The sequence below is a fragment of the Aulonocara stuartgranti genome (genome assembly GCF_965226115.1).
Source record: "Aulonocara stuartgranti genome assembly, chromosome: 18".
Classification (NCBI taxonomy): domain Eukaryota; kingdom Metazoa; phylum Chordata; class Actinopteri; order Cichliformes; family Cichlidae; genus Aulonocara; species Aulonocara stuartgranti.
Window position 1 is genome coordinate 9,597,189 of NC_138954.1, and position 13,250 is coordinate 9,610,438.

Consider the following 13,250-nt stretch of genomic DNA (forward strand, 5'->3'; position numbering starts at 1 on the left):
CCCCTGCTTTTTCTTCTTTTTTTTTTTTTTCTAACATCTGCCAGAATGTGTTCTGGGTAATAATGACAGTGCTTCCTTTTACAGGTAGAGGGCAGACTGTCAAAATGAGAACTTTGCACATTATAAAAGGAACCACATTTTCAGTATTTAACAAGAATCGGGTCAGGTGTAACAGGTAACCATATAACAAACTTGACTGTGAATGTCACCCCCTTATTTTCAACTTGTAATGCCAACTAAGGAGCCAGTTCACTGTGTAGGCTTTTCCATTTTCATTCCTCATGACTCATCCTTGAGGTGCACATCAAATGTTCCCATTTCACTTCCTTCTGCAGACACCATAGCGTATTAAAAACACGACAAAGATGGCCCAACTCACACACTTCATTTGTGTTCATAAAAGGACCTTTTTATTTTATCGTTTCCCACAGATACACAGCGTACTGCTGTTCATTTTCCATTATTCACGTCATACAAGTCAGGAGCGGGTTAACAGTACGGTTTTACAGCTCTAATAAAGCACACAGTACTGTGTTATTGATGCAGCAGTACTTACAACAAAAAGCTTTTAGTAGGATCAGTGATGAACAGGAATAGATAGCTGAGAAAGGATTTAAAGAGGTTTAACAGCACTGTGAGCAAACACATATATAACTGCTTCCATTTCTCATGCAAATAATTGTATCATTACTACAACAAAGTAAGAGTGGAAGTGTTTTCATTTTTTTTATCCTCTCAGCGGAACTGAAGTGGACTCACACGCAGACCAATCACGTCCTTGCCGATCTCCGTCGCCTAGAAAAAGAGGAAACATTAAAAATTAGTGGGTGGGTGGGTGGGTGGGTGGGGGGGGGGGGGTGGTAGTTATAGCAGAGATGGGCATTTAAATAAATAAAAAGGAAAAGTGAAGGCAGCATATTTAATGATATAAAAATAGAAGCAGGAGCTTAGAAGTGGTTAATAAAATTTCTGCTACTTTGTCATGACAACCACATCTGAAGATTTGAAAAGGTTTCCACTCACTAAGCTGAAAGTGAACTTGACTGATAGTATTGCCTTTTTTCTTGCAAATCTTCAACAGATATTACTGTATTAATATTATTTATTAATAATTATTGTTATTATTATTAGCCCTTATTCCCTGACTGAAGAGAAAATACCTTCAAACATAAACAATTTACCAGGTGTTCTCATTAAAGATGGTTACAGTTTCAGATCTGAGTGATCAAGAAACTTGAGCATTCAGACCAAATGTTCTCTCCTTTACTAAATGATGGTCCCTAAAATTTTATATACACATTTGTTTGGTCTACCTGTGTGACCCTGCAGATCTGGCCTTTGTAAGGGGGGCAGTAGCAGGCTCCAGACAGAGGGCACTTCTCAACGGGGCGTCCGCGGTACAGGGGAACGTAAGAGGCAGCGCACAGGTCAAATGGATTGTGGGGGTCGTAGTTCAACTGGTGGGCGTCTGTCAAGTTCTTCTCACAGGCTGCCAAAATCTTGCGAGTCTAAAGAAGGAAATATTTTTGCAAAGGAGATGATGGCAAGAGAATGACACCAGCACAATAAAGGCCATCTAATAAAGACAATTATAAAATAAAAAAATAAGTTATGAGTGATGAACAACTAACCTGCTGTGCAACATCTGGCTTGGGCCCAAGTTCGAGGAGACGTCGTGCGAAGCCTGCAGCTGTCTTAAAGTTACGCAGTTTGAAGAAGAGGTTCAAAGCTGTGCGCAACACTAACACCATGTGGACTGGCTGGAGATTACAGTGGGTGAAGTAAGCAGCCATCTGCAAGGAAAACAAACATTTTTTTGAACATTTTCATCATGCTTTGGTGATTTTTTTGTGTGAATCAGTGAAAGCTTCATTGTGTTTTTTTTTTACCTCACACAACCTCTTCTGCTGTTCCAAAGTGTCTTTAGGCAGCTTCTTCCTCTCAGTCTCCATGGTCAGACCCACTATGTACTCTCTGCATATTGTAATCAGCTGCTGAGCCTAAAACACATACAACCCAGTTAAGTATCTGAGCACATATAAATGTGTATCAGCATGTCAACAAAATTAGTTTATCTGAAAGCCACAGGAGCCATGAGGATCATACAGGCAAGCTTATTAGGTCCATTACAAATGGATTTTAGAGATTAAACAGATCAGGTTCAAGGCATGCTTGTTGCTTACCTCTGCAATCTCCTGTTTGTTATCAACCACCAGCAGGGGTACAGACAGAAGGATGACTCTGAAGCGCTCAACGGCGTCCTCAAATCGTCCGGCTGTGGTCAGCTGGTAGCACTGCTGCAGGCGGGAGATGAGATCAGAGAGACGCAGGCCCACAGCAGGCAGCCCCTGCTTTGCCCCACAGTCCTGAGAAGAAAATCAAAGATAAAAAAAGTCATTTTCTATTTTGTGGAATCAATTAGAAACTATGAAGAAAAGGAGCAGATATATCAATAAAAAATACATCCACCAAATAGACAGCTGTACCTTCCAGTTCCTTTGTGGGTGCCCACGCAGGCAGGGCAGGGACGGCAGCCCCAGGTAAGATGTGCGTCCTCTGGACAGAGTCTGCATGAAAAGCGACTTATAGGGGCCAAAGTCCACAACTCCAACCTGGTCGTGGAGCAGCTATGGTAGAAACAAGCAACAGTAATTAACCATTTATGCCTTCCTTTTTAAACGATGATATATGTTATCAAAGGGAACCAAAAATAAATAAACTGTGTTGGAAAACACTATGAGCGGACCCTCATTGCAGTTTCAAAGGAGCCGGCCAGGATATGATCCACTGGCAGCTGGGAATTGTTGCACCACATCTGGGTTGGACTTGTGCCCTTGGTTGGTGGGACAAAGAAGCCGTCCTCTGTTCCTCCACCTGCACCAACTGGTACATCCTGTTGATTGGTGTAAAGATAGTATAAAGTACTCAGCTTTATGTTCTTTTCACATTTAATATGAGAATTTTTCTCTCTCTCACCAGCTCTGGAGGAAGATCCAGGTCTTCCTCAACATCCCATCCTCCTCCTTCCTCTTTCCCCAATCCTTCCTCTCCTAATCCTTCCGGAGCATCCACAAAGCCATCTGTGAAGAAGAGAGGGAAAGATACACATTTAATATTTTTAGGCTCAAGCAGTACACTGAAAGTTTGAAAAAAGAAAAGAAAAAAAATAGAAAATGATTTGTTAAAATCAGTCGGAATTTACCTTCATCCAGCTGAAGCTCAGCATCATCTCCCCAGCCCTCGCCTCCTGAAGTATCCATGTCCAAGTCGGCAGCCATCTGACCAGCTTTCCCTACAACAGGTGAACAACAGGTGCCCATATTAAATCCCACACGTTTCTACAATTACTTCATCTTTGAATTCCTTTAAAAAAAGCAACACTGTTGCATATTAGAAAGATATTAAAAAAAAAACAACCAGCTGTTTTAAAAGCAATCCAAGTCCAGGCAGAAAACTCAGCTCAGACCATGGACGTGAGTCTTTGGATATCTGGATCCAGATTGTATTGTGATATTTTCTTGAGATCATCAAAGGGATATCTCAGTTTTTCTTATTTAAATCTGGTATGTATTTGCAAAGATATGTCAAACATTATCCTATCTAGCAATGCTAAAGAATCGTTCCAAATATTCATCAGCTGATCACTTTCAGGTTGGGCCAAGTTGCACCTCTAATAAGGTTTTGCTCCATATGCAACTTTTGACTAACCTGCTAACAAACAGACAAAACCCAACCAATCACATAACCTTGTTCGGAATTAAGTATTAAGTGTCTCCATTCTTGGTTCCATTTGAACAAAGTTAACATGGATGAAACTTTAAAGTATTATGTTCCTTTTCAGTCCATCGTGGCTCTTGACTTACCCTTTGCTGCAATAGCTCCCTCAAAGAAGCCCTTTGAGACGGTGAGCAGAGGCCAGTTAGTGTCTAGAGGGTTGATGGGTGGAGGTGGCTGCAACAGCTGTGCATTAGGATCAACCTCTGGCACCTAAAAGTTACATAATAAACCATTTTTAAATTAAAATTAAGCAATAATTATGTTATTTATCAACATGAATTACTGTATTGTTAAAAAAAATACATATTAGGTTCACTGCTTCTGCATGTTATTGTTTCCCATAATTTGTGTAGGAAGAATGTTTTGTGAACACACCGTCTCCTTTTCTGGGTCAAACGTCTCTTTTAGTGCCTCAGCCTCTTCATCCAACCCGTGTGTGGCTGCAGTCAGGTAGGCCAGAGACTCTGCAAGCATGCACACAAACAATTTTGCATGATAACTTGTCATTTTACTGCCATAAAGGCTGGCAAACAAAATACGACAGAATATGAGTGAATGTTGACAAATTAACTCACTTTGTCCACAGTTCTTCAATATTCTAACCCTTTCGCTGACGTCTCCCAGGTAGAGTGCTGCCTGGTAGTGACCGCTCATGTCCTTTCTGATCTCAGCTACACAGACAACACAGCCATTAGAAATACTGAAAGAGAACATACACACCTTTGCAACATGTAACATAAAGAATAGACATCCTCACTCACCAATCTTCATCATCTTGCGTAGCTTGGCCAAGTTACCAGTGATGAGGTAGAGGAAGGTGAGCTTGTCAAAGTTCTTGGTCCTCTGATAGCACATTTCCACGACCTGGTGGTGACCCTGCAGCAGTGCTGCCTCACCCAGACGCTCCCAGCAGCTGCGCTCATCCAGGGCTTTGGCTGCTTCCAGAGCCACCTGGAAGTACAGAGATGAGATTTTTAATTTTGCACACAGATCTCGGTCTCACTGTGATTTGATTAGAGCTCATCATGCACAAGACTTCCATCCTTATCTTAAAAAAATGATAGAATAGGTACAGCAGTCTTTGAGTACTGCTGCCAGCTCACCTCGATGTTCCCACACTCCAGAGCCAGGCTAAAGCGCGTCTTCTCATCTTTGACGAAGTGCAGTGCTACCTCGGGGTAGCCCTTCTTCTGCAGATAGGCAATGATGGACTGACCTACCAGTTTGGCATTGCGCACCATGTGGAGCACCTGAAGAGTAACAGGAATGATCTCAGAATAAGGAATCAAATGATTCCTGGCAAAAATGTAATGCTGTTTAATATGAAACTCAGATTATCACTGCACAGTTCTGGTGTTTAATCTCCTTAAATATACTCAGATTATCACTTCAAGGACACCACCCTTAAGAACCGACCTCATCATATTTGCGATTGACCAGGGCCAGTTTGAAGCGGTACTCTGTGGGGTCGATGGTGAGCACACGGGGCCTGCACTCCCTGTCCAGGCAATAAACGCTGTTGCCTCTCACGCGGGTCACATAGATGGGCAGGTCCAGGGTCCTGATGATGCCATGATCACTACAGGAACACAAAGAATATCCTAAGTTAGACATTTTACACTGAACTGATGCTTTCTAACTGTGAAAGATTTGAGCTTTTCTGTCCAGAGAATTTAAAGCAAACAAACTTGTATTTGTCTTTAAAACATAAAGTTGGAGCTTTGTTTTTGCTCAAATCTCTAACTATTCTAAGTCACTGCTGTGCTTATTTTAAAAGACATGTGGGAGCACAACACTATCAAAGAAAACAAGCACTAAGGCAACATTTTAGCTCACAACTTTCTCAGTGACAGCTTATTTTGTTGAAGCTCTACAGGTCTGTGTTAAGAAGTTTCTGTCCCCAGAGACTTGTGCCTGTGGGAATAAATTAACACTGCCTTTTCTAAGCAGCACATACCCAGACGTGAGGGCGTATTTGATGTGGTTGGAAGTGGTGTAGATAAAGACTCCGCTCTCATCCCAGGCTCCACTCTTCACTCTGATGTTCTCGTGAATGTTGCACAGACTTTCCAGTTTACGGTTGCAGATCATAATTGCTGAAGGGAAGGGAAGAAAAAAAAAAGAGAAAAATCAGATTTAGAGCTTCCTTTGAGAACCAGCAGAGAAAACTTTCAGGTTTGAATATTTGTTGGTCAAATCTGCAGATATACATCTCATCCACTCACCGTGTTTAGCCAGCAGAGCCACGTGGCTGGTGTCTGCGCTCCACACCACGTACTTGACCTTAGAGATTTTCACGGTGGCCAGGGAGCGTTTCTGCTGCACGTCAAACAGCGTGACGCCATCGGCATCACGCAGCAGCAGTGAGCCTGTCCCGGCGTAGAAGATCTCCTCACAGCTCGGCACCTGGACTTTCTTCACAATTTCATTCTTCAGATTTTTAATCAGCAGCTGCAATGGAGAAATGAAGAAAGCACTGTGATGAATAATTATAGATTAGGACAAAAAGCAAAGTAAAAAGTTTTCTTCAAATATTTGCAGGCTTCACAAGTCACATAATGGACTCTTGATTGTTTCATTCGGAGATTAACGTGCCAGACTGCCTTTGATCGATCATTTGTAAAGAACAAATGATTTACTGATCAACACTTTCAGTTCTTTTTATAGAATTAACCAACTTTTCAAAAAATCTTTTAAAAAGGGATTTCCTATATATTTCACTGCTTTGTAAACTTTCATATGCACTTACAGAGTGCATACGGTCCAACACAGCAAATCTGTTCCTGGCCACCCAAACGGCTGTCAGACCAGAAGACCTTTTCCCCTCCGGTGCTGGAATTTAAAAAGAAAACGCAGCCTCTTGTTACTTCATTCAAGGAGATACAAACTGGAGGCATATAACATTCAATAAGTAAAGGGAAAAAAAAACAACAAATGTTTTTAGAGTGTGAGAAAAAACATAATTAAACTGTTGGTTTTTTGTTTGTTTGTTTTTTTACCATCGGGGTTCTGAGAGTCACTTTCTTTGGGAATTGAGTACAGGTCATAGGTGCTGTTCTCCAGGTTGGTTGCTCTCTGCAGGAGGTAAAGAGCATTTCGATAAACAGATGCGAACCAACACACTTAACTGAGCAGTAAGAGATTAATGTGTGTGAGTGCATTTTCACTGAGAGATACTTACAGTGCAGAGCAGGACAGCATTCTCAGCGGGATTATAAGACATGCTGAACACTGGGAACTTAGACCCACTAAGTTAAGGAGAAGGTAAAACAGGTAAAATTGTTATTTTAAACTAGACAGATTTTCATTTAAAAACAAAAAACCCACGAACGACAAAAAACAAGCACTAGCCCATAATTTCTTAGACCAATTTCTTTTTGGTCTAAGAAAGGAATTCTAAGAAATTGCACTCAAAATGCTATCTCATGCACACCACACCTACCTGCGCAGCTGCATAACAGCCGTGTCTTTGCTGCTGTTGAAGTCCAGCTGGCGGAGGAAGCGATCCTTGACGTAGTAAAGCATGTTGCCATGTACGGCGTAGGCTGGACGTTCACGCTCCAGCTTGAACACAATCATACCACTGTCATGACCTTAAGGACACAAAACAAACCATTCGTCAGTGCAAATTTCACACGTACACACTGTATTTTTTCCCCTCCTCAGGAAATACATGCTAGACATTTCCTGTTATTAGGCCATGTGAACTTAAGAGAACCATTAAAATCTTCTTTTTTTTTTTTAATTTTCCCTGATATGCAAAGGATCAGCTTCAAAACTAACCAAACAACTACTTTGCAAATTGATGTTTGAACTGTTAATGTTCCTGTTTTGATCAGATCACTGTCAGCACTTACCTGCAGCAAACAGGTTGAGGTTTGGGTGGGCACCCAGCACCCAGAAGCGGTCGTGATCACGGCGGAAGGTCTGTACTCCGGTCCTTTTGGACATGTCCCACACCCGGATGCTCTTGTCCTCAGAGTTGGACAGAATGAGCTCCTGGCGTGGGTGGAAGATGGCACAAGACACGTTGTTGTAGTGCCCACGGCATGTATCGAGCTCCCATGCCTTGGACTCTGAACACAGGTGGGGGGAAAAACAAAAAAAAGGAGAGATAATTAAAGACAAAAAAGAAGCAGAAACATTTACAGCAGGAAACAATTAGTGAAGTAGTCAGCTTAATGAAATACCTACTTCTTGGCACATAACAGAAAAGTCAGGGGTTTTAGCTTCTGTGAACATCAACTTCTAACACTCATGTCAAGTCACTCACCATTCATCCTCCAGATCTTCACCTGCCTGTCATCAGCTCCAGACACAATGAGAGGCATGGTGGGGTGGAAGGCTGCCCAGTTGACCCCACGATCGTGACCCTGAACATAAACATAAGCTCAAGTCACACAGACAGCTGTCATAGCATGGCATCAATCTATATGAAACTAAACTGTGTTACTCTCCGTGAAGCCATTATAGTACCATTAAATAATTAATATATCACACAGAAACCATAAAATAGTACATTAAAACAAAACCCAAGCAATGTAGTTTTATTACCTATAACTGAATATTTCTGACCTTAAGTCATAATCACATACCCCTAAAAAAACAAAAACAACCCACAGATTCAACTGCCAGCTCGGGCTAAAAGCTGGTGTTTTCCACAGACAGAACTGCATCATGGACTTTTTTGATGATTTGAAGAAACCTCATTAATGCTAATTAATCATTAAAAAACAAACAAACAAACAGGAAATCCAAACAATATGTGAGCGGAAGACTACAAACTGACATTTCCCTGTAATGAGATACCAGGAACATATGAAGGCTCCCTCACTGGTAACCTTTAAAGGCTGATTCACTCAAATGACCACAACGTTTACAAAAGCTACAAAGTTGCTTCTCACCTCGAGGACGTGTTTAACAACAGCATCAGAGGCACCAAACAAATCAACACCAGAGATGCCGCGCACCTCTGTCTCCACAGCACCTGGAGACAGGTTCTTCTTCCTCAAACCTGGAACCATCAGAGAGCACCGCGTGCAAAGGGGGGAGCCATAACCAAATTAGACAGGGCACAATAGAGGATCGGAACATGGGAAAAACAAGATACACATTATTTAGATATCAAATTTGGAGAATCATCATTGGAGAAGAGAGGCCACAAAAGGGGGGTTTAAAAAACAGAGCGCACTTTTGTACTACTGAACACACACACACAGGTTTGAAACACACCAACACAACCTCTGCTTTCTCATTGACTGCCAGCTTGAGTCTGGAAACAATCATTCCTGCAACAGTGCTTTGATTGGTTTAATTAATCATCAGATTACAGAAGAAACCGGAGTAACTTGTGATTTGGATGGATAGCAGAGCAAGGTAGCTGATTATTTCAGAGACTCAGCAAAATCAGGAAATGAAAAAAGATGGAGAAAACACAGCTTGTATTCATGATTCTTGCCTGTTAAAACAATGTGGTGAGCAGATAGTACAACAGCACAGAGAGAGATGACATGGGAAACAGAAATGACACTAGGAACCCATGTGCAGGTGTGGATGTTTCCAGGGAGAGCATGGGATAAGGAGGACACAGGGAGTGCGTGGACTTGGCTGATGGAGGTGGAGTGGGTGGTAGCTAGCATTGTAAAGGTGAGCCTCGATGGGGCGTTGAGTATCAGGACTATGAGTCTTGGAGTTTGCTTTCTTAAAGGCTCATGCACATTTCAGTCACAATGTTTAAATGACGTGCAGTTAGTATAGTCTGAAATGCCACAATTACTGGTTAGGAATGAGGATGACAACAATAAGTTGCAATGACTACAGGAAATATAAACCTGTAGTATATTTCATGTTATTTTTTTAATAGTAGAGCCAGTCGTGCAAATGTCATAGGTCATATAGAAATATGGGACAGCCAGAAAGTTTAAGTGTATAAAAAAGATTAACTCTTTTTTAACCAATTAATGTTTTTTGGATGCAAAAGCAGTATGGATTTTCTATATTGTGAGTATGAGTGCAAAGTGACCCCCTTAAAGCTAAACTTTAAACTTACTATGTATTTATCATAAAAAAAATGAAAACACATGCTGCAGTTAAGTCATGTGATAGACAAGTTAGAAAAAAAAAAAAAAAAAGTACAAATGGATGCAACCATGCTCAAGTTAAATGACATAAACCCAGGATTGGTGAATGTTAGAACTTATGCATGTTCACATGAAAGGAAATGAAAGGAAATGAAAGCAAATGAGTGCAGTTAATCTAAAGACAAGAAACAGGAGAAAGAAAAATGACAAGATTTTTACAGCATGCACAGGCACAGAAACACCTCTCCAATTATCCATCCATGTGGATTTTATCCTTTCACTGTGTATCTAACCCAGAGGTGGGCAACTCCAGGCCTCGAGGGCCGGTGTCCCTGCAGGTTTTAGATGTGTCCTTGAACCAACACAGCTGATTTAAATGGCTAAATTAGCTCCACACCATGTCCTGAAGTTCTCCAGAGGCCTGGTAACAAACTAATCATGTGATACAGGTGTGTTGACCCAAGGTGAGATCTAAAACCTGCAGGACACCGGCCCTCTGGGCCTGAAATTGCCCACCCCGATCTAACCTGTAAGGCCTTTCTCCTTTCAGAGCTTTTATTTACAGTGTTGTATTAAAATAATAAAAAAATAGCACACCATAAATTTGTTCCACTGCATCTAACTCTCTTACCATCTATCAAAAGAGAGGTGTTTCTGCAAACAGCCCACAGAGTTTTATCCTCTACAAGTTAGAGAGGAAGAAGAGGTTTAGGACTTCACTTCAGTCCTGCTCCTGTTTTCTTCCTCCTCATCTGTACCACTCTGCTCCCAACCCCTCCCCCAAAACCCAGCCCGCTGTCCTCTGGTCGGCCATCCCCAGGCCCTCACCGGAGATATCCCACACTCGCACAGTCTGGTCCAAACTGCCCGACACCACCAGGTCCTCAGATGGGTGGAACTGGGCACACATCACGTAGTGATTATGGCCAGTCAGCACACTGCAGAGAAGAAAGAAATAGGAAACATAAGAAATCAGGGCAGACCACTCATTTTCATTATTGTAAATTTTAACAATTTTCATTCTTCTGTTTATTTAAAATCTCAATTAAACATCCTAACTATGTGCAAGTTGTGAGAAACAACAGTTTAAACTTTACACAGTGTCTTACCAGACACACGTCCTGGACTGCCAGTTCCAAATGCGAATCGTCTGATCATCTGAAGCACTCAGAATCCAGGGGTACTCCTACAGGCAAGGTGACAATTAATGTAATAACTTAAGTCTAAATTGTTCTAACATAAAATACAAAAACACCCAAAAACAGAAAGAAGTACTAATCCAGTGGGGTGACAATATAAAGGAAAACCCCTTAAAGACAAAGTGTTTACCATAATATGTAGTACTGTACTGAATCCCAGCTTTAGTGTTGTTTACATTTGTACAGTGCTCCACCATCACAACTAATGATTTCTATCTTGGACTTGGAGACAACATATCTTGAATGATGGGCTAAGATCTGGTGACTGGAAAAGCCATAACATACAAGTTGCATAATTTAATCTAATCCAGATTGGTGGAGGCCATTCTGGAAGAGAGCACTTCACAGGATAAAAGGTGATAATTTTGTATACCTCCATTGATTTGGACAAGTAGTTCAAAATATGAGAGTCACTGTGGGAGTCAAAGGTTCAAGGTTTTCCTATAATTTGTCACTTGTCCATTTTCTATGTTAAAACGGCAGGACAACTCACATGGTGAAAGAAGGTGGTTCTGATGTAGTCAAGATGCCCAAGGAGGGTGAAGAGACAGCGCCTCAGCTTGTAGTTCCACACCTGTACACAACAAGAATATTTACTCAGCTCTCACCTAGGTTTCATATTACAGTAGTGCATTAAGACATGGCAGCACCTTTGACGTTTAGGCAAAATATTAGAAATCCTGAGTATGAGATACTGCCTCAAACCAAATAAATACAAAAATAAGCACTTGAACAACATTTATCCAGCTTCATGACATTTAATGAGAGTCTTGATGCCACAGCAGTCCCACCTTGATTTTGTAGTCATCTCCTCCAGACACAAACAGTGGCTGCTGCTTGTGGAAATCAATCCCTCTTACAGGCCCTGATGTGAGATACCACATTAAAATCACACCTCATTTCCATTAATAACACAGTTTGTAAGCTAAAGCAGCGTACTCCAGCTAAAACACCGTCTTACCGTCATGCTCATCGAATTTGTCAATAAGTGTACACATCCGATAGTCCCACAGCTGGATGACTCCGTTGTGCAAACTTGCAAGAACCCACGGCCGTTTGGGATGGAAGCTCAGGCCTGAAATGTAAAACAGCTCATCAGAGCTCTTACAGAAGAGGCTATTACACTTCAGACGACCAGCATCAACCTAATTTACAGCGGCTTTTTAAACATGCAAAGTGATGTTAGCCGGACAGCTAATTTACAGCGGCTTTTTAAACATGCAAAGTGATGTTAGCCGGACAGCTAAGGACACGTACAACTACTGTCCATTTATCGCTACATCTGAATAAGACATAATAAAGACAAATTAGTTACAGACAGTCGGAGAAAAAATCTATTTAAAAACTAGAATAAAGAGAGAATTCTGGCTGAATAATCAACCGAGGACGATAACGTCAACTAGCTAACGTTAGCTTCTTTGCTAATAAGTAGCTAGCAGACTCTTACCTTTGACACGGGCCGACTTCGTTTCAAATTTTGTTAACATCGTTACTGGTGAACCGCAAAGCTCTTCTTTTTAATGCTGAGACAAAACTCAGTCAGAGCAAATAATTAAAAAGGACGAAACTTTGCAGATTGGTTGAATCAAGCAGCCTGACCACCTTCGCCCATTTAGTTGATTCTCCTTTTTCCTGACACGTAGTCCGTTTTGTCTTCCGGTTTTGAACAATAAAGTTTTGCGACGAAAATCTGACCCAGAAAGTTCCACGGCAGCGGCGCGTAGAAATGTAACCCATAGACAAGACATCCGCGACTAAATGCCGTCATAAAAAATCTAATCTGTAAATTGCTAAGCACTTCCTAGACGTACGAAATAAGTATACGGACTCGGATAAAGAGTCATTAGCTTCTTTAATAAAGCGGTAAAAATCTAAGAGACAAAGAGGTTATTCTTTAAAATGTCAATGTCATGAACTCGCAAATTGTATGAGATTAAAGTGACAAATTTACAATTAAAAGAACTTAATACGTATTGATCAATACATTGATTTGTTTTCTTCCTAAACAATTATAAAATTCCTTATTTCTAAAACCGACTGCAAGTAATAATTTGATGACGTCATCTGCTGCAGACACGATACGTGGCACGCGGGGGCGCCTGTAGTGTGAAGTAATGCATTTCCACTGGATTACAAAAAAAACCCCAAAAAGCAAAAAAAAAAAAAAAAAATCAATAATCTAGGATTGCTACGA

At 41.1% G+C, this 13,250-nt stretch overlaps 1 protein-coding gene across 1 annotated transcript; it reads right to left on the bottom strand.

Moving 5' to 3' along the window:
* Positions 1-387: 387 nt before the first annotated feature.
* Positions 388-12,725, bottom strand: copa (COPI coat complex subunit alpha). The gene is made up of 30 exons (XM_082513851.1): positions 12,504-12,725; positions 12,018-12,131; positions 11,848-11,921; positions 11,550-11,630; positions 10,967-11,043; positions 10,686-10,795; positions 8,682-8,791; positions 8,051-8,150; positions 7,635-7,853; positions 7,220-7,370; positions 6,959-7,025; positions 6,777-6,852; positions 6,527-6,609; positions 6,003-6,228; positions 5,735-5,873; positions 5,194-5,356; positions 4,881-5,027; positions 4,539-4,728; positions 4,353-4,448; positions 4,153-4,241; positions 3,864-3,987; positions 3,203-3,292; positions 2,977-3,080; positions 2,747-2,893; positions 2,487-2,627; positions 2,184-2,366; positions 1,890-2,000; positions 1,632-1,793; positions 1,314-1,508; positions 388-795 (listed from the first exon to the last, which is right to left on the bottom strand). Exons 1-30 carry the CDS (start codon positions 12,541-12,543, stop codon positions 736-738), a joined length of 3,669 nt encoding a protein of 1,222 aa, XP_082369977.1. The 5' UTR covers positions 12,544-12,725; the 3' UTR covers positions 388-735.
* Between the last annotated feature and the right edge of the window lie 525 nt (positions 12,726-13,250).